The 14200-nt window shown below is 51.9% G+C and overlaps 1 protein-coding gene across 2 annotated transcripts in view; it reads left to right on the forward strand.

The window, feature by feature from the left end:
- COL22A1 (collagen type XXII alpha 1 chain) overlaps positions 1–14200 on the forward strand; it is a 225653-nt gene that overhangs the window by 122953 nt on the left and 88500 nt on the right. For both annotated transcript variants that reach the window (XM_088023088.1, XM_088023089.1), the window contains 8 exons: positions 1375–1419; positions 1992–2054; positions 2495–2548; positions 5786–5827; positions 8559–8591; positions 12781–12834; positions 13103–13156; positions 13895–13948. In XM_088023088.1, the coding sequence (XP_087879214.1) occupies positions 1375–1419; positions 1992–2054; positions 2495–2548; positions 5786–5827; positions 8559–8591; positions 12781–12834; positions 13103–13156; positions 13895–13948 (399 nt within the window). The remainder of the gene's footprint in view (positions 1–1374; positions 1420–1991; positions 2055–2494; positions 2549–5785; positions 5828–8558; positions 8592–12780; positions 12835–13102; positions 13157–13894; positions 13949–14200) is intronic.

Below are 14200 nucleotides of genomic sequence, written 5' to 3' on the forward strand. Positions count from 1 at the left end.
ACTTCTGAGGCTCTTCAAAATGCCTTCTTACCAAACCCAGATGCACAGCGCCTTTCTCAGCACATAAGCAGCAATTCCCATGGCTAAGGTGTAATCATCCTAGCTGATTTACAGTGACAGTTTGAGTGGCAGGTATTTGCACAATTCTGGTTAGAGAAGTTCTTCCTAATCGTGCCTGTAAATACTGGGAATTCATGGGGGATCGGAATGCATGGAGAATTTCTATGTGTGCTCACTCCAATGCTGGGTCCCCTGGTGGCCCCAGAGCTATAGCATCAAATGTGTGCTTAATTGCTTAATTCTAACCAAATCTGTGGGTTATTTTTTCTTTCTTTCTTACCTTCCTGTCTGAGACGTGGTAGTAATGTTAGTCTTCATCACCAGCTGAGTCTGGTATGGCTGTGGGGAAAATCATTATGTGTATTCGTACCTGCTCATTTATTCATTTATGTGTCCATTCACTTACCAGAAAACCACATTTCCTTATGGAAATCTACACTAAGGTTCTGCTCAATAGCATCATGGGTGTTAGAAATTGTCATTCAAGAAGTTAGTGCTTCTCAAGACACGTCCTAAGTTAGAAATTACAGTCCCTCCCCACTACCCCCCCCACACACACATTTGCATCAGTAATTTGTAGGGATCTGGTTAACACAGCAGCCAGATGTCCTGGGACCAGGGATCAAGCCCCTCTGGTCCTGTGCCTCCTACTTCAACATGACCACAAAATGCTAGTCAGGAACGAATGGCTAAGAACAAAACTGCATCCAAGCTGCTAGGACCAGTGTATATTTGGGGGTTTGCTTTCTGATATAAGTTTGGATTGTAACACACCATGAGAGAGGAAACATAAAGCTCTCCCCCACCTCTAACCACGGGGCTGCCTGTGTTTTCCAAAAAGTCCCGACAGCAACCATGGGACAGTGACCAGTGTGGACATGCTCATGAGCTACTTCTCCTTCATCGCTGGACCCAGCATGGGGCCTGGGCTCCCTACAATGTGTGCTAACAGCTCGGAGTGGGATGGACCTTCGAGGCACAATTTGGGCCTCTCGTTCCGAATCGTACACTTTTAGATTCAGGATGAATGGATTCACCTGTGTAAACGCTGTCAGGGCGATTCTAGCAGAGGTTTATTTTGGGGGAAGTGAGAGAGGATATGAGAGAGTGTGGGGCCCCTCCTTCTAGAAATGCCAAATGCTCGGGTTTCCACAGCCCAACTGCTGTGTGGAGTCTGCTGCCTAGAGCTACGCACGTGCTTGAGAAGCCAGAGTTGTGGCCGGCAGGTGCTGTGAATGTGTGGGGCCAACTGGGGAACGACATCTCTGCAAATGTGAGTGAAAAATAATAGGATATCTGTTACTCTGTCCCCAGGGAGAAGTTGGGGAGCAGGGCCTGGCCGGCCGACCTGGAGAGAAGGTCTGTTTGTTCATACCTTCATTCATTCATTCTTCATTCAATGCATTCATTCATTATTATGCCCTAGGCCTTTATCCATTCTCCCCTGGGGGCTCACTACGTTCATCTCACGTAATCATTTACTTACCCAAAGATTATCAGCATGTCTTATGCCTCCATCGCTGTGTTGGGGTCACAACCATCAACCAAGAGCCAGGGACAGGTGCAGTGAGTGGTAGCATGCAGGTGTGGGTGGGAGGGCAGGAGAGAGCTCCTCGTTCAGACTTGGGGAATGTCAGGAAGGGTGGCGAAAAGGTGACAATTGTCCTAAAGGACGAGGAGGAGGAAACCCCCAGACGGGCAGAACGGGTTCCTGGTGAAGGAGCGGCTGAAGTGAGAAAGAACTTGGAGACGCCCCAGTGAGCAGAAATCTCTAGAACCACTTTGCTTTCTGCGTCAGCCCCGCTGCACTAGAGCTCTCTGGGGGCTGGAGAGCAGGAAGGGAAGAGCACACGGCTGGGGTGTGGCGTGGCCCACAGGAGAGCCTCCTCACCGAGAGCCCAGGGGACAGAGGCATCCGGTTGTTTCCACAGGGAGAGGCCGGTCTCCCAGGAGCTCCAGGATTCCCGGGCCTGAGGGGAGAGAAAGGAGAGTGGGTAAGTGGTGGCACAGCACCTGTGCCCTCGCAAAGCAGCCCCCTCTGGGGTTCCGTCCCTGGGGCATTGGGTGGTCTGGGCTGGGGTCTGGGAGTATTTGGCCAGGTTTACGGAAGAGGAAGGGAAGGGGCTCAGGCTGCTCCGGTCTGTCCGCTGCAGCAAAGGGACAGGGACTGAGCAATCAGTAGGCAAGGGTGGAAGATCTTCAGATGAAGTGGATGGGAACGGGGTGGGCGCATCATGTCAGGTGCCCGATGGGGAGGAGGTGCTTCACCCCTAACTGACGGCACGCCCTCGGAACCGTGCTTCACCTTGGCGTTTACCGGTAAGGCCGGAGAAGAGCAAGAGATAAAAAGGATTTTGCCCACGGTCTACTCGCTCTTATGTGCAAAAGGCAGGTGTTGAGTTCTGGTGTATTCTAATTTCATCTTTCACCGCAGGGAGAGAAAGGCACGGTGGGCCTCCCGGGAGTGAAAGGTGACCCAGGTGAAAAGGTAGGAGTTGCTGCTGGCTTCCTGGTCTTCAGGGGCCTGGATTGGCCAAGCCTCCCTCCTCTGCCATGTGTATGTGCGGTGCCTGCAGGGCCGTGGAGAGGGTCTCGGTGTCTGAGTCAAAGCTGTGGCCTGGGTTATAGTCGGCTTCTACCCGCGGGCGGCTCTGAGCCCCTTGTCCCTCCTCCCTGTGCCTTGGCTTGCTGCCTGGGAAATGGTTCCACTAGCCCTTCCTCTGAGGGCTGCTGGGAAGCGTGACTCAGGTCCTGTGTGTGGAGTGAGCGCTGCAGACTCACGGTGTGCCAGGATGGCCGAAGCACCGCTCATGTAGTGACTTCGGTGATGCTCAGGACAACCCTGAGAGGGGTCGTGTTACCAACAGCATGGCTGCTGCTTGGATAAGGAAACAATGAGGCACAGACAAGCCACATTGCTTTCCCAGGGGCACATGGATGGAGTGCACTGCGGTCAAGATCCAAACCCCAGCAGTGGGTCAGCTCAGTGTCCCAGCTCCAGCAGAGCTCTGCCTTGAGCTGGCCTGGCCCATGGGCACCCGAGCATTGGCAGCGCACACCCCAAAGGGCTTGCCTCTCCCCTTCTCCCGCACGATGCTCCCCCTGCCTCCGTCCCCCCATGTTTGCACGGTCTTCCCCTCCAATTCCCCATTCTCGGTGCCCCCCACCCCTCCCGGTGTTTCTGGGCTCCAGGAGGGGCCTCGCACCAGCTTCTCTCTTGGGCTGGAGGCTGAGGGCTTTACTTTGGACAGACCTGCTATCTAGAAATGGAAAGCCAGAAATGGAAAGGGCTTTGTGTGGTAAGCTGCCCAGGCCTGCTGCCCTGGTGGATTTTTTGGAATTGCAGTTTTCATTTGAGAAACTCATTTCCAGGCTGCAAAGGGCTCCACGAGATCATAAAGCCCCTTTTATTGCTTTGGCAGAACTGCTGGGCCCATGGCAGAATCACATTAAAGGTTCCAGAAAATCCAGCCTGCCTTTCTTTTCTCCAGAGAAATATGTAATAATAGACGATTCTGCTCAAAAATCCAAAATAGGACATTAAAGCAACATTGTCCCCTTCTGACTGTGTCTTGCACTCTTCCCTGTCTCCATTTCCCAGTTCATTCCTTCCCACCACTGGCTATGAGCGTTTTAGCCCTGTGGCATCTTGGAAAGTGGGTACAATCCTCTCCTTTCTCAGCAAGGGCTGCTGAGGATTCATGTTTTCGTGGAAGATCTGGGATCTGAACCCATCCTCTAGTGAACTCCAGAGCTCATAGGTCAGCAGCCGTCGGGGGTCTTCCCGACAACCCACCTGCGATTTCTGCCTCACCCCACAGCGCTAGGGAGGGGCCGGCTCTACCCAAAAGGCAGTCTTTAGGCTCTCTGGATTGGAGAGAGAAAAATCTCTTTGCCCGCCCTCTCCTTCTTAATACATATCCATACATTCACTAGTGTCAACACCCAATGAACAAACCTTTCTTTAAAATTTTTTAGAGAGAAAAGAAAAGAGTTTTATTTGAGCCCAAGTTAGGACAGCTGCCAAGATACACAATCTTCACAAAGAAGAGACTGCTACAGGGAAGAAACATTTGGGGCAGGATTATATATGATCATCAAGATGAAGGACATTCCAGAAAGTTACAGACTTTATCTTTTGTTTTCAGTATGTGCAAGGCTGTATGACTTTCATCTTATGGGCACCAGGGAGGTTTTGTATTGTTTTTCTTATCTTTACATTTGGAATGTTCCCTTTTGGTTATTCTACTTTATTTTTTTTTTAACGAGGTAGATGTACAATGTGTGCTGGGGCAGAAATAGAGCCTATGCTTTGAAGTTTTGCTGAGTCATTTTGACGTTGGCAAATGTCAGAGGATAGCTTCCCTGAGAGCCCAGGAGCAGGGCCCAGACACCTGAAACATTGAAAATTTCCTTTATCACCAGGAAACACTCAACTTTGATTATTCAGACTTTTTAATGTGGGGTAAACTGGTTTAAATGAGATTGTTTCTGGAACATGAGGATGTCAGTGTCAGGAGGATAATTAGGTAAAATTTGGCAATGCAAATAACATTGAGAAAGTGTTTTTCTTTCTGAAATAACTTCTGGAACTTTATTGAAGGCAGTGCTGCTTGGATTCTGAGTTAAAACCAGGCTCAGCCGTGTGCTGGCTGGCCGTGACTTTGAGCAGGTGAATGAACGTTAGGCGTCGGTGTCCTCATCTCTGAAATGGGTATCTGTGTTACAGCCATTTCTATGGAGACTAAATGAGTTAATACGTATAAAAACATAATTCAGTAACTGGAATTAAATACTGTAGAAAAGTAGAAAAAAGATAGAAACAGTGTAACTATATTAATTTATTATTGTTGCTTACTAAGAGTGGCTTTGTCCCTTTCTAAGCCCGTTTTATTCATTCATTTGTTTACTAACCATGCATGGAAGGCCTGCAACAGACCTAACCCCGGGCCACTTGGAACACACGTGGGCACAGACATGCATGCCCTGGCATCCTGTGGCGCACATGGAGTAGGCAGTCTTTGAGGACCAGGTCTGCTCGCTGTGGTTCCTCCTACATGGAAAGCCCGGTGGCCCCCTTCCTTCAGGTCAAATGTATAACAGTTTCCTCCTTATTGGGCCTCTGCTGAAGATGATCTGTCAGTGTCCCTATGACGCTGTGTACCTTTATCATTATTTTACAAAGAGGTGAACAAGCCGAATGAGGTAAAATAATGTATAAAATGTTAGATTGAGGTTGAAAGCTCAGGAGGCTTAACTCCCAGACTTGTGTTTTTTACAGGAATGTAGATTTGTCCCCTCAGTCCCCTGAGAAGAGCCCATCCCCTCCACTCGGGCTGGGACAGGCCCCATGGAGTCCGTAAGGGAGCTCCTGTCTTTGTGCCCAAAGGCGCAGAGCAGGGATGTTTGCTGCATCACTAGTAAGCAAGAACTAAGTGTCGTCAACAAGAAGGTGGATAATGGATCACTCTATTTCCATATTCATAGTGGACTAGTGTAGAGTGATATAAATGATCTACGGCTGCCCATATTAGCATAGATAATTCTCAAAACATAAGGTTTCTTATGTCTGAAATATTTTATAATTCAGAATCTATCTGTCTATCTATCTGTCTGTCAAAGTAGATACTAGCTGGGTGATTCTGTTGTCCGGGGAAAGGTGTCCCAGAATAAGCAGAGTTGGCAGGAGGATTAATGATCTTTTGTGTTCGGTTTTTTCATCTAGGGTGAAGCTGGTCCTGCAGGCCCCCCTGGATTACCCGGAACTGTAAGTTACTCTGCTTCTTATCCTCATTTTTTCTTTGAATCCCTCAGGCTTTGGGTAGCTCCCTTCCTCCCATACCGCTTAGTTATAAACATCTTTTTAATGGGGATTGTCAGTAGCTAGGCCTATTCCTAGGTCTTGTGATCCAGAAATACATAAGCTTCTTTAAGAACTACCTTGTGCTTATTGATTTATTTTATGCAGCAAGCATACTTACCATTTATCAGAACATTGGCTAGACACAGTATGTCCCCACCTGTTACATGTGGGGAAACTGAGGTCCAGAGACAAGAAACAGGGGGAGACTTTGTCCAGAGTAAGACTGCAAAATGGGTATGTAACCATGACTCATGCTCCCACCCAGTCACTCTACTTGGTGTTGAGTAGTGAGTAAGACCATGGGCTTCAGAGCCAGAAAAAAGTGGGTTTGAGTTTCTGAGTCCCTGCTCTGCCATCCACCAGCACTGTGGTCTTAGATACATGTTTAATTTCAAAGACCCCATCTTCTCATCTGTTAAGAAAAACTATTATACCCAGCTGTCTTGTACATTTCTAATGAAAATTAACTGAGATCATAACAGGTATGTAGTCCAGTTTTTGGTACATAATAAACAGTAAATCAAAAATGACTGCTATATATAGGGGAGCATATTTTGGGGTTTTTTTTATCTTAATGTTTCTTCCCAGCCTTAATATTCTGTGCATCGATCAGTTGATTTCAGGGAAATAGAACATGTCTTCATTGCTGGCTGTGGCTGGGCAAATATGGAGGCCAGGAGCTGAGAGCCCGAACACCCAGAAATCCCATTTACAGTGTGACAAAGAATCTTAGGCTGTGGTTTTTATATATGTTAAATCATTATTCCATGGCTCAATCTCTTCCCCAAACACATGCCTATTGAAATGAGACTCAACCATTCTATAAGGATGTCAGAAGACTCTCAGAATCAAATTAAGAGTCAGAACCATTCATATAAAGCTTTGTGTAATACCAGAAACATCTCATGTTGGGAAGCATGCAGGGAAATGAGCACTATTATTTAGTGTGAGGGCAAATCGGTAACACTGAATTGAGAAGTTCCTCAGTAGTCACATATAAAGTATGTACATGTTAGCTTAGAAATTTTATTCACAGGTATCTATCCCAGAGAAATATTTACACTGTGTGTATTTGAAAAAAGCATGTACAAGGATGTACATTGTAGTTTTGTTTATAATGAAATATTATAGGCAACCCACATGACATTAAGCATAGACTTAAGTAAACCACAGAATATCTATGTCATGGAATCCTAGTTTATAAAAATACACACACGTGCATATGCACATACACATACACACACACAACGTACGTGGCCTTGGAAAGATACCGATGCTCAGGAAAGATGCATAGAGAAACCAGCATGGCCTCCAGGGCCCACCCAGGTGGGGCTGGTTCCTACTGCACACTCACTAGTGGTGGGAGCTTTGTTAAGTACTTTACCTGCCTCCAATTTTCTTATCCATGGTGCAGGGAATACAGATGATCTACTTCTTTGTTATTGTGAAGAATATGGGGGTTTATTCATATAAACAAGGATGAATAGCCATGTGCTTGCTGCTGGTATTTGTGTAATTCTTGTACAAAGTCATGTGTTTCTATACATTCATAATTATGTGGAAATATATAGAAAAATTTACTAAACTGAAAAACAGTGGTTTCTTCTGGAGAAGAGACAAGTATTGGGGGACTTGGAAGGCAAGGTGTATTTCAAAAACTTGTTTTTATCCTTCTATTTTGACTTCATTGTGTTTTTGGACTAGAATCCATGATGTCCTTTGGTCCATTCACTTTTTTGAGCACCTGCCATGAGCCAGGCACTGGCAGGGTTTGGGAGCCCTGGAGCTTCAGCCTAGTAGGGGAGGCAGACTCTAGTCACCTGGTGGCCCTGATACACATATGTGACAAATTATAGTGAATGCCAGCAGAGGAAAGAACAGGGTTCAATCAGAGAGAATGACAAGGGGACCTAACTTATATTTGAGTTGTAGAGAGGAAAGGTGAGGTCTTTGAAGACATGATGTTGAAAAAAGGCCTGAAGGATGAACTATAGTCAGCTGGATAAAGGGAGGAGGAAGAGCACGTTCCCGGCTGGAGGAATGTCAGGTGCAAACATCCTGGGGCCCGAGAAGCCTTGAAGTCAGTGACACGCTAACTGTGGTGTGAATGTGGGGTGGGGCTGGAGGGCCACACACAAGGGCAGGTCCACGGCGATCTATGTGCTGGGATAAAGAGTTTTGCATAAGTTGGCTCCCGGTGCTCAGAGCACACCTCCCCTGGTTTCCTCCTCACGTACATCATCGCCAGTGGATGCTGGTGGTGGTGGACTCTGGGGGAGGGCCCGGGGTCCCAGGCTCTGATTACTTGCGTGGCCTCTCCATTTCAGCTCACAGCACCCTGGGTGGAGGAGTTTTCCACCCCACTTTACCAGGGAGGGAATAGAAGCTGACAGGTGGTCACACAGTGTTTTTTTGGGGGGGGTGAAACTCCAGGGTCCCCCATCTACCCACAGTGCTTTTCTGCCCTGTCTCAACCTCAGCTCAGACGCTGGAGAGCAATCAGTCATGGTGCCTGTCCACATTAACAGTCACTTCAGGAAGCCCTGGGGTCCCCTTCTCCCACTTGGTCTGTCTCTTAGGGGCAGGTTGTGACAGTCAAGTCACGCTTTTCTCATTTCTCGGGTTTCCTTTTCAGACGTCCCTGTTCACACCACACCCAAGGATGCCAGTGAGTAGCTACGGCCCCTCGGGGCCACAGGTGCCCCCCAGCCAGGCCGCGATGCCTGCGTGCTCCAGGTCCCGACTCAGCCCCACCACGCGGGGCTGCCCAGTGGCTGCGCTTCCAGATCTGTCCTGGCGGCCAGGGTGGGGTGGTGAGGACGGACCCTGCAAGGACCTGGCTCCAGTGTCAGGCAGGCGGTCCAGTGGCCTGGAGGTCACCTCCTGCAGGCCGAGGGCAAGGGCCAGCCCTTTCTTTGGGGGAAGTTGGTTCTCCGCTGCACAAAGAGCTGGTGGTCTAGAGGAGAACAGGGCTGTGTGCCGTGGCGGGCAACTGAAGAATCCCACGAAGCATTACTGAGGATGTGGGCCGTGAAGGGGACCCGGAGACTGAAGCGCATCGGGGGTGGGGCCCTGGGTCTAAGAGGGGCTGTTCTGAGAGTAGACAGTGTAGACCCGGCCAGCTTCGGGGGTGGCCGGGGGAGGGAGCACTTGGGGCTTCCCGTGAAGACCGACCCTTGACAGACAAGGAGGCTCACCATCACTGCAACCGCTAGGAAGCTTTTCCTCCTCTGTTCGCAAAAGGCGCTTGGGGAAAGAAGTGTTTCCGGGCTCTCCTCTTGCCCTCAGCAGCACTGAGGTCAGAGGCACGTGCTTTCTGGTCCCCTTTGCTCTCAGGATGGGCTTCTCACTGCTCCGGACCACACAGCTGCTGAGAGCCTGCAGACGTCAGTGTTTCCATAGTTGCTTTCTCCTTGTGCTCGGTGTCAACTAGATGCACATAAGAAGCTGCAGTGAATCCTGTATTTGACGGGAAAGTTGGGAGCAGGGGGATTGAGCCAGGATCTCCTTCTGCTGAGATCCTGGTAGAAGGAGAAGTCCTTTGAGCTTCTCTGGAGGTGAGATGGGGAGGAGGAGTGGTGGACGGGGTGTCACCGGGCGGCGTGGACTTCAGAAGTTGTTGGGAGTTGCCTTTTGGAGAGAACAGATTTGTGTGGCTCTGGCTGTGTCCCCTACTCACCAACAAAAAAGGATTCAAAGGGACAGAGCAGGAGAGCATCCCACATGGCAGGTGCCAGGAAGGCAGCAAGGAGTGTCCCTGAGGGATGCAGATGTGCCCCCATTTCACAGATGATGCCTTGAGGGTCAGAGAAGCTAAGCAAGTTGCAGAGGGCCTGCCTTGGAGATAGGAACTGAGGTGGAGTTGTCAGCTGTAAGGCCATGACTGGCCAGAGTGGCTGTCCCCACCTGCTACTGAGACTTGGCTTGCCCAGATGGTGGCCACTCACATCATGCTACCTCACGTTGCCTCCCTCCCCTCTGTCCTCTGGGTCTCCCTCCCGTGGGCCCACCCTGAGCCCCTTGAGCTGGAGACAAGCCTACAGGACCAGCCTCTCCTTAAAGGAATTGCTCCATTAAAGATGATTTCCAAGGCATTCTGGCTAGAAGACTCATGATGGGGAGCCGGGGTCTGCAAAGCTTCCCCTTTGTCCCCCAATGGGAACACTTCCTGCAGGGTCTGAGATTTCTGGAAACCAGGAAGCCACTGACTTCAGGTTGCAAAGTGAGGAAATTGTGTCTATGGAAGAAAAAAAAAAAAGATTCATTGTGGATTATTGCATGTATCTCTCTGGACTGGCCTCGTTGCCATGGTAACTGTATTTTTATTGATGGTTTGGAAACGTGTTGTTTGACATCTCTCTGCTCTCCGGAGGCCCGCTCCTTTTAGTGCCTGCACAGGGAATGGGTGGCAAAGTTTGGGGCATTAATGAAGCAAGGAAACAGAGCGGGGCAGGAGGCCTGGGAGGAAAAGCCCACCTCCCTCTGCCTGGAGATGGGGAAGTCTGCTGGGGCTGGCTGCGGACCACACCTGGGGAGGCCTTGAGGCAGTGTGCAGGTCTGGAGGGGGGTCCAGTCCTTCGCTGGAGGAAGGAGGGACACACAGCCTGGGGCTGGGAAAAAATGCAGCTAAGAACTCAGAGGGCCTTTGCACCTGGAGGGGGGTGGCTAGAAGGTGGTGCAGAAGCAGTTATCTGGGGAAGGGTCTGGGGCAGCCTTACTCTGCCCCCTCAGCCTGCAAAGGAATCTTCAGGATGCCACCCAGTGCTTGAGTTTGCTGGGACGACACTGAGCGCAGAGAGGGTGTGGATGTGGCTGACCTCACCAGTCGGGGGAGTCAGGAAGAGAAGCCAGTCACACCCATGCATTCAGTGATTATTGATGAGCACCCACTATGTGCTCCTGGAGTGAAGGCTCTGCCTCCCCGCTGACTCCCGGGCCCTGGGCTGGAAATGGCTGGAGCACCTTGCCCCTGAGCCCCCAGGGGTCCCTCCTCTGGCCTGGCCTGACCACTCGTGGGTCCTGAGCCTGTCTTCCTGCCACCTACAGTCTCTTGCCCCAGTGCATCACCCAAGATAATCCCATGGGCCCTTTTGTCTTTACGGGTTATATGGCCAGTGACTGGAGGACCAAAGAGTTTGGAAAATCCCCCCGTGGAAAGTTTTCTAGGAGGAAAATGTGCTGGGAGAAAGGTGTTGCCGTCCCTGGTGAATGGAGCCAGAGTGTGTTCTGAGCCGGTTTGCCATGGAGCCTCTAGAGGAAAGAGGCCACACCTGTGTTGGTGCCACAGAGTGTTTGCTAGAGCAATCACAGGGAGTCTTGGCCACAGCTCCCCGAGGTAGACCATGCAGATTGTGTGTGACACACGATGCAGGCAGAAAACCAGCCAGGGCCACGCAGATGCTAACTGGGGTTCCCACCCGTCACTCGGGACAGGCGGGACCCTCTGGGGCAAGGTCTCCCGAGGCTGCCTGTGCATGGCGAGAGAAAGCAGCCTGTCCACCAGTGTCTCCTGCCACTAGCGTGCCCCAGGCTCCCTAATGCACATGTTAGAGTTTGCCTTCTAGATGATTCCAGGGTCCTCTCTAGGCCTCCCGGTCTCAGAAAGAAGCCTGTGCTTTCAAAACCCTGCCTTTGCAGGTCTCCCTTGTCCACTTCAGGCAGTGCTCATCCCATCTCTCCCAGGACCTTCCTGCAGATGGGGTGCCTAGTGTCTCCCTAAACAGCCCGTGGCACTCTCGGACAGCTCTAGGTCCTGCTCCTGTAGAAGGAGCCATGCACGGCCCTTCTGATGCACAGGCTTCCGTGGTTACCCTGGTCTCCCCAGACAGCTCCACAGACCCACCCCACTCTCTCCCCTTTGGGGCTCTTCTCTGCTGCCCCTTCTGTGTGTCACTGAATCCTCATGCTGTGTGCAAGAGAGAACACCTGTTCATTTTGCAGCTATGGTCACAGAAGACACTGTGGCTTAAATACTTCACCCAAGGTTATAGAGCCAGCACACTGGAGAAGCAGAGTTCTAAGTCAGTTCCTATGGATCTAGAGCTGAGGCTGTTTTCACTATGGTCCACTGTCTCCACCCCTCTCCCACGATGGCCCTTCAGCTCTTGAAAGATAGAGGCCTAAGCCCTTCCAGGTCTGCCCCGATGGAGCCTCCTATCTGCCCTTCTCCCTGTCACTTGTGAAGAGCACTTGTCTCTCTACGCCTCCTGGGGGGAGTGTTGGGAGTCCTGGATGTGGTAGCAGCAGATCAGGAGAATGGCCTGTCTCTTCCCCCATTAGATTATTCCATTCTGGGCAGCTCCCAACATGGCACCCCTTTTCCTGCCTGTGGCCCATCTCTTCTTTAGCAAGACTAGACACCCCAGCCTGGCCACCAAGAGTGCAGCATTCAGTCTCCAGTCTGCCAGATCCCTCAAGCAAAGCCCTTTCCCCAGCTTCCTCATCAAGACAAGGAAGGAGAGAACTTGGAGTCTGAGAAAAGTCTCTGCCCAACCTTCCTTCCATCATTATTCATTGATGATCGGTGCTTGCAGGGCTCGGGGCTGGAGCGGGTGGGAGTCGAACCCAAACCGTACAAAGGAGGGTTAAACTGCTGTGGGCCAGGTCTGTGGAGGACAAGGGCGCTGCCCGAGAGTCCCCGAGTTTGGGGTCAGCTTCCCTGCAAGCGATTCTGGGTCTTAGATTTGAAGGATGAGTAAGAATCATCAGAGTCCACGTGGGGCCACAGGGGAGAGGCTGAGGGAGCAGCCTCTGCTAACGGGTCAGGTGCAGACAAAGGACGGGGCGCGGTGGGGGCAGTGCGGCGGATCTGTGGGCAGGGCAGGGCGTGTCTGCTACACTCTGTGCTTCTCCAACAGGCAGAGCCAGGGCCAAAAGGAGAGAAGGGTGACCCCGGCATGCCTGGGGAACCGGTGAGTGCCCTGCACCCTGCACCCCGTGCCCTTCAGCCTGTGCACTGGTTACAGGCCGTCCAAGGGCCGTGTGGCGGCAGGTCTGAACTGTGCGATCTACCCACAGGATCCCCGCTAACTGAATGCAGCGCCTCCCTCCTTCCTCAGGGCTCTGAGCACGTCCTCACCGTGGGTCCCAAATCAGACCCGTTGCATGTGTCCTTGCCCCAACCCCCTCTGCTAAGAGCTAGGATGATGACGTAGTTCCTTGATGGTTGTTGCGTTGCAGGGATCCCAGGGCCATCCTGGAGAACTGGGGCCTCGGGGACCCACTGGAGCACCGGTAAGAAGCCCCCTCTCCACCTGTGGGCTCTGAGGTGCAGGAAATCCCCAGCAGCCCCCGTCCTTCCCTGTCCCCACTGGTCAGTGTGCCTGGCATTTGGGGGCTGCCCACCAGGGGGCGCTGCCTTAGGTGCCGTGAGCCCAGTGCCTTAGGGCGGAAGGCCCTCACAAGGCACCCCCAGAATGCAGCCCTGGGGATGGGTGCTGCCTCTGGACCCCTGGATGGGGAAGCGATGCTAGAGCACAGGGCGGTTCAGATGCAGGAATGCCTTCCTTCCCAGCTCTGATTGGCAGCTCTGGTGTAAGGGGCGCTGGTGTGGTTTAGCATTTTGATTTGTTGTCATTTTTCTCTGCTTGGGCTTCTTAGAAACTGCCTTTCTCAGGCACGTTCTCTGGAGAGGTCCCTTTGGAGTGACCTGTGGGGACCCAGACCCCAGGGGGGCGCTGGCTGCCTCTTTGGGCCTGGGCCGTCCTGTCACTGTGAGCCACATTTATCTAATAATGTGTCAGCGCTGACACCTGTCCCTGGGGGTGGTGAGGATGGGGCGAGATAACAGGCCGAGCCCCAGGGCCGGGGGGGGGGGGGGGGGTGTGATTTCTGCGTGCTTCGGACTCTGCCCCCTGTGCTGCCGTTTGCATCCACTGACTCTGATGAGCAGGCTGTCCCCGAGATGGCCCTGCCTGAGGACGTGGGCAGCTTCCCCAAGATGTCTCACCTGCCCCTTTGTGTCCCGGGCAGGGTGCCAAGGGACAAGAAGGCCCACGTGGGGCTCCTGGAACAGCTGGAAACCCTGTGAGTCCTCATGCCCCACATGCCTCCTGGGGGCAATGGAGGGAGGCTGGGCTGGGCACGTGCCCCTGGGCTCACAGCTCAGGGCTGATGGGAGGGGTGGGCAGAGTGCTCGGCCAGGGCCAGGCATCCCCGGAGCAGTGAGGACCAAGAGAGACATCCTGGTCTCTGCAACATTCCCAGCATTTCAGGGCTTTGTCCACATGCCCAGCCCACAAACGGAGTGTCCTTCCACACACACAGGGGTGAGGCACA

The sequence above is a fragment of the Eumetopias jubatus genome, unplaced genomic scaffold, assembly GCF_037043125.1.
Source record: "Eumetopias jubatus isolate StellerSeaLion01/CBP00866 unplaced genomic scaffold, mEumJub1_p1.0 scaffold_4, whole genome shotgun sequence".
NCBI classification, from domain to species: Eukaryota; Metazoa; Chordata; class Mammalia; order Carnivora; family Otariidae; genus Eumetopias; species Eumetopias jubatus.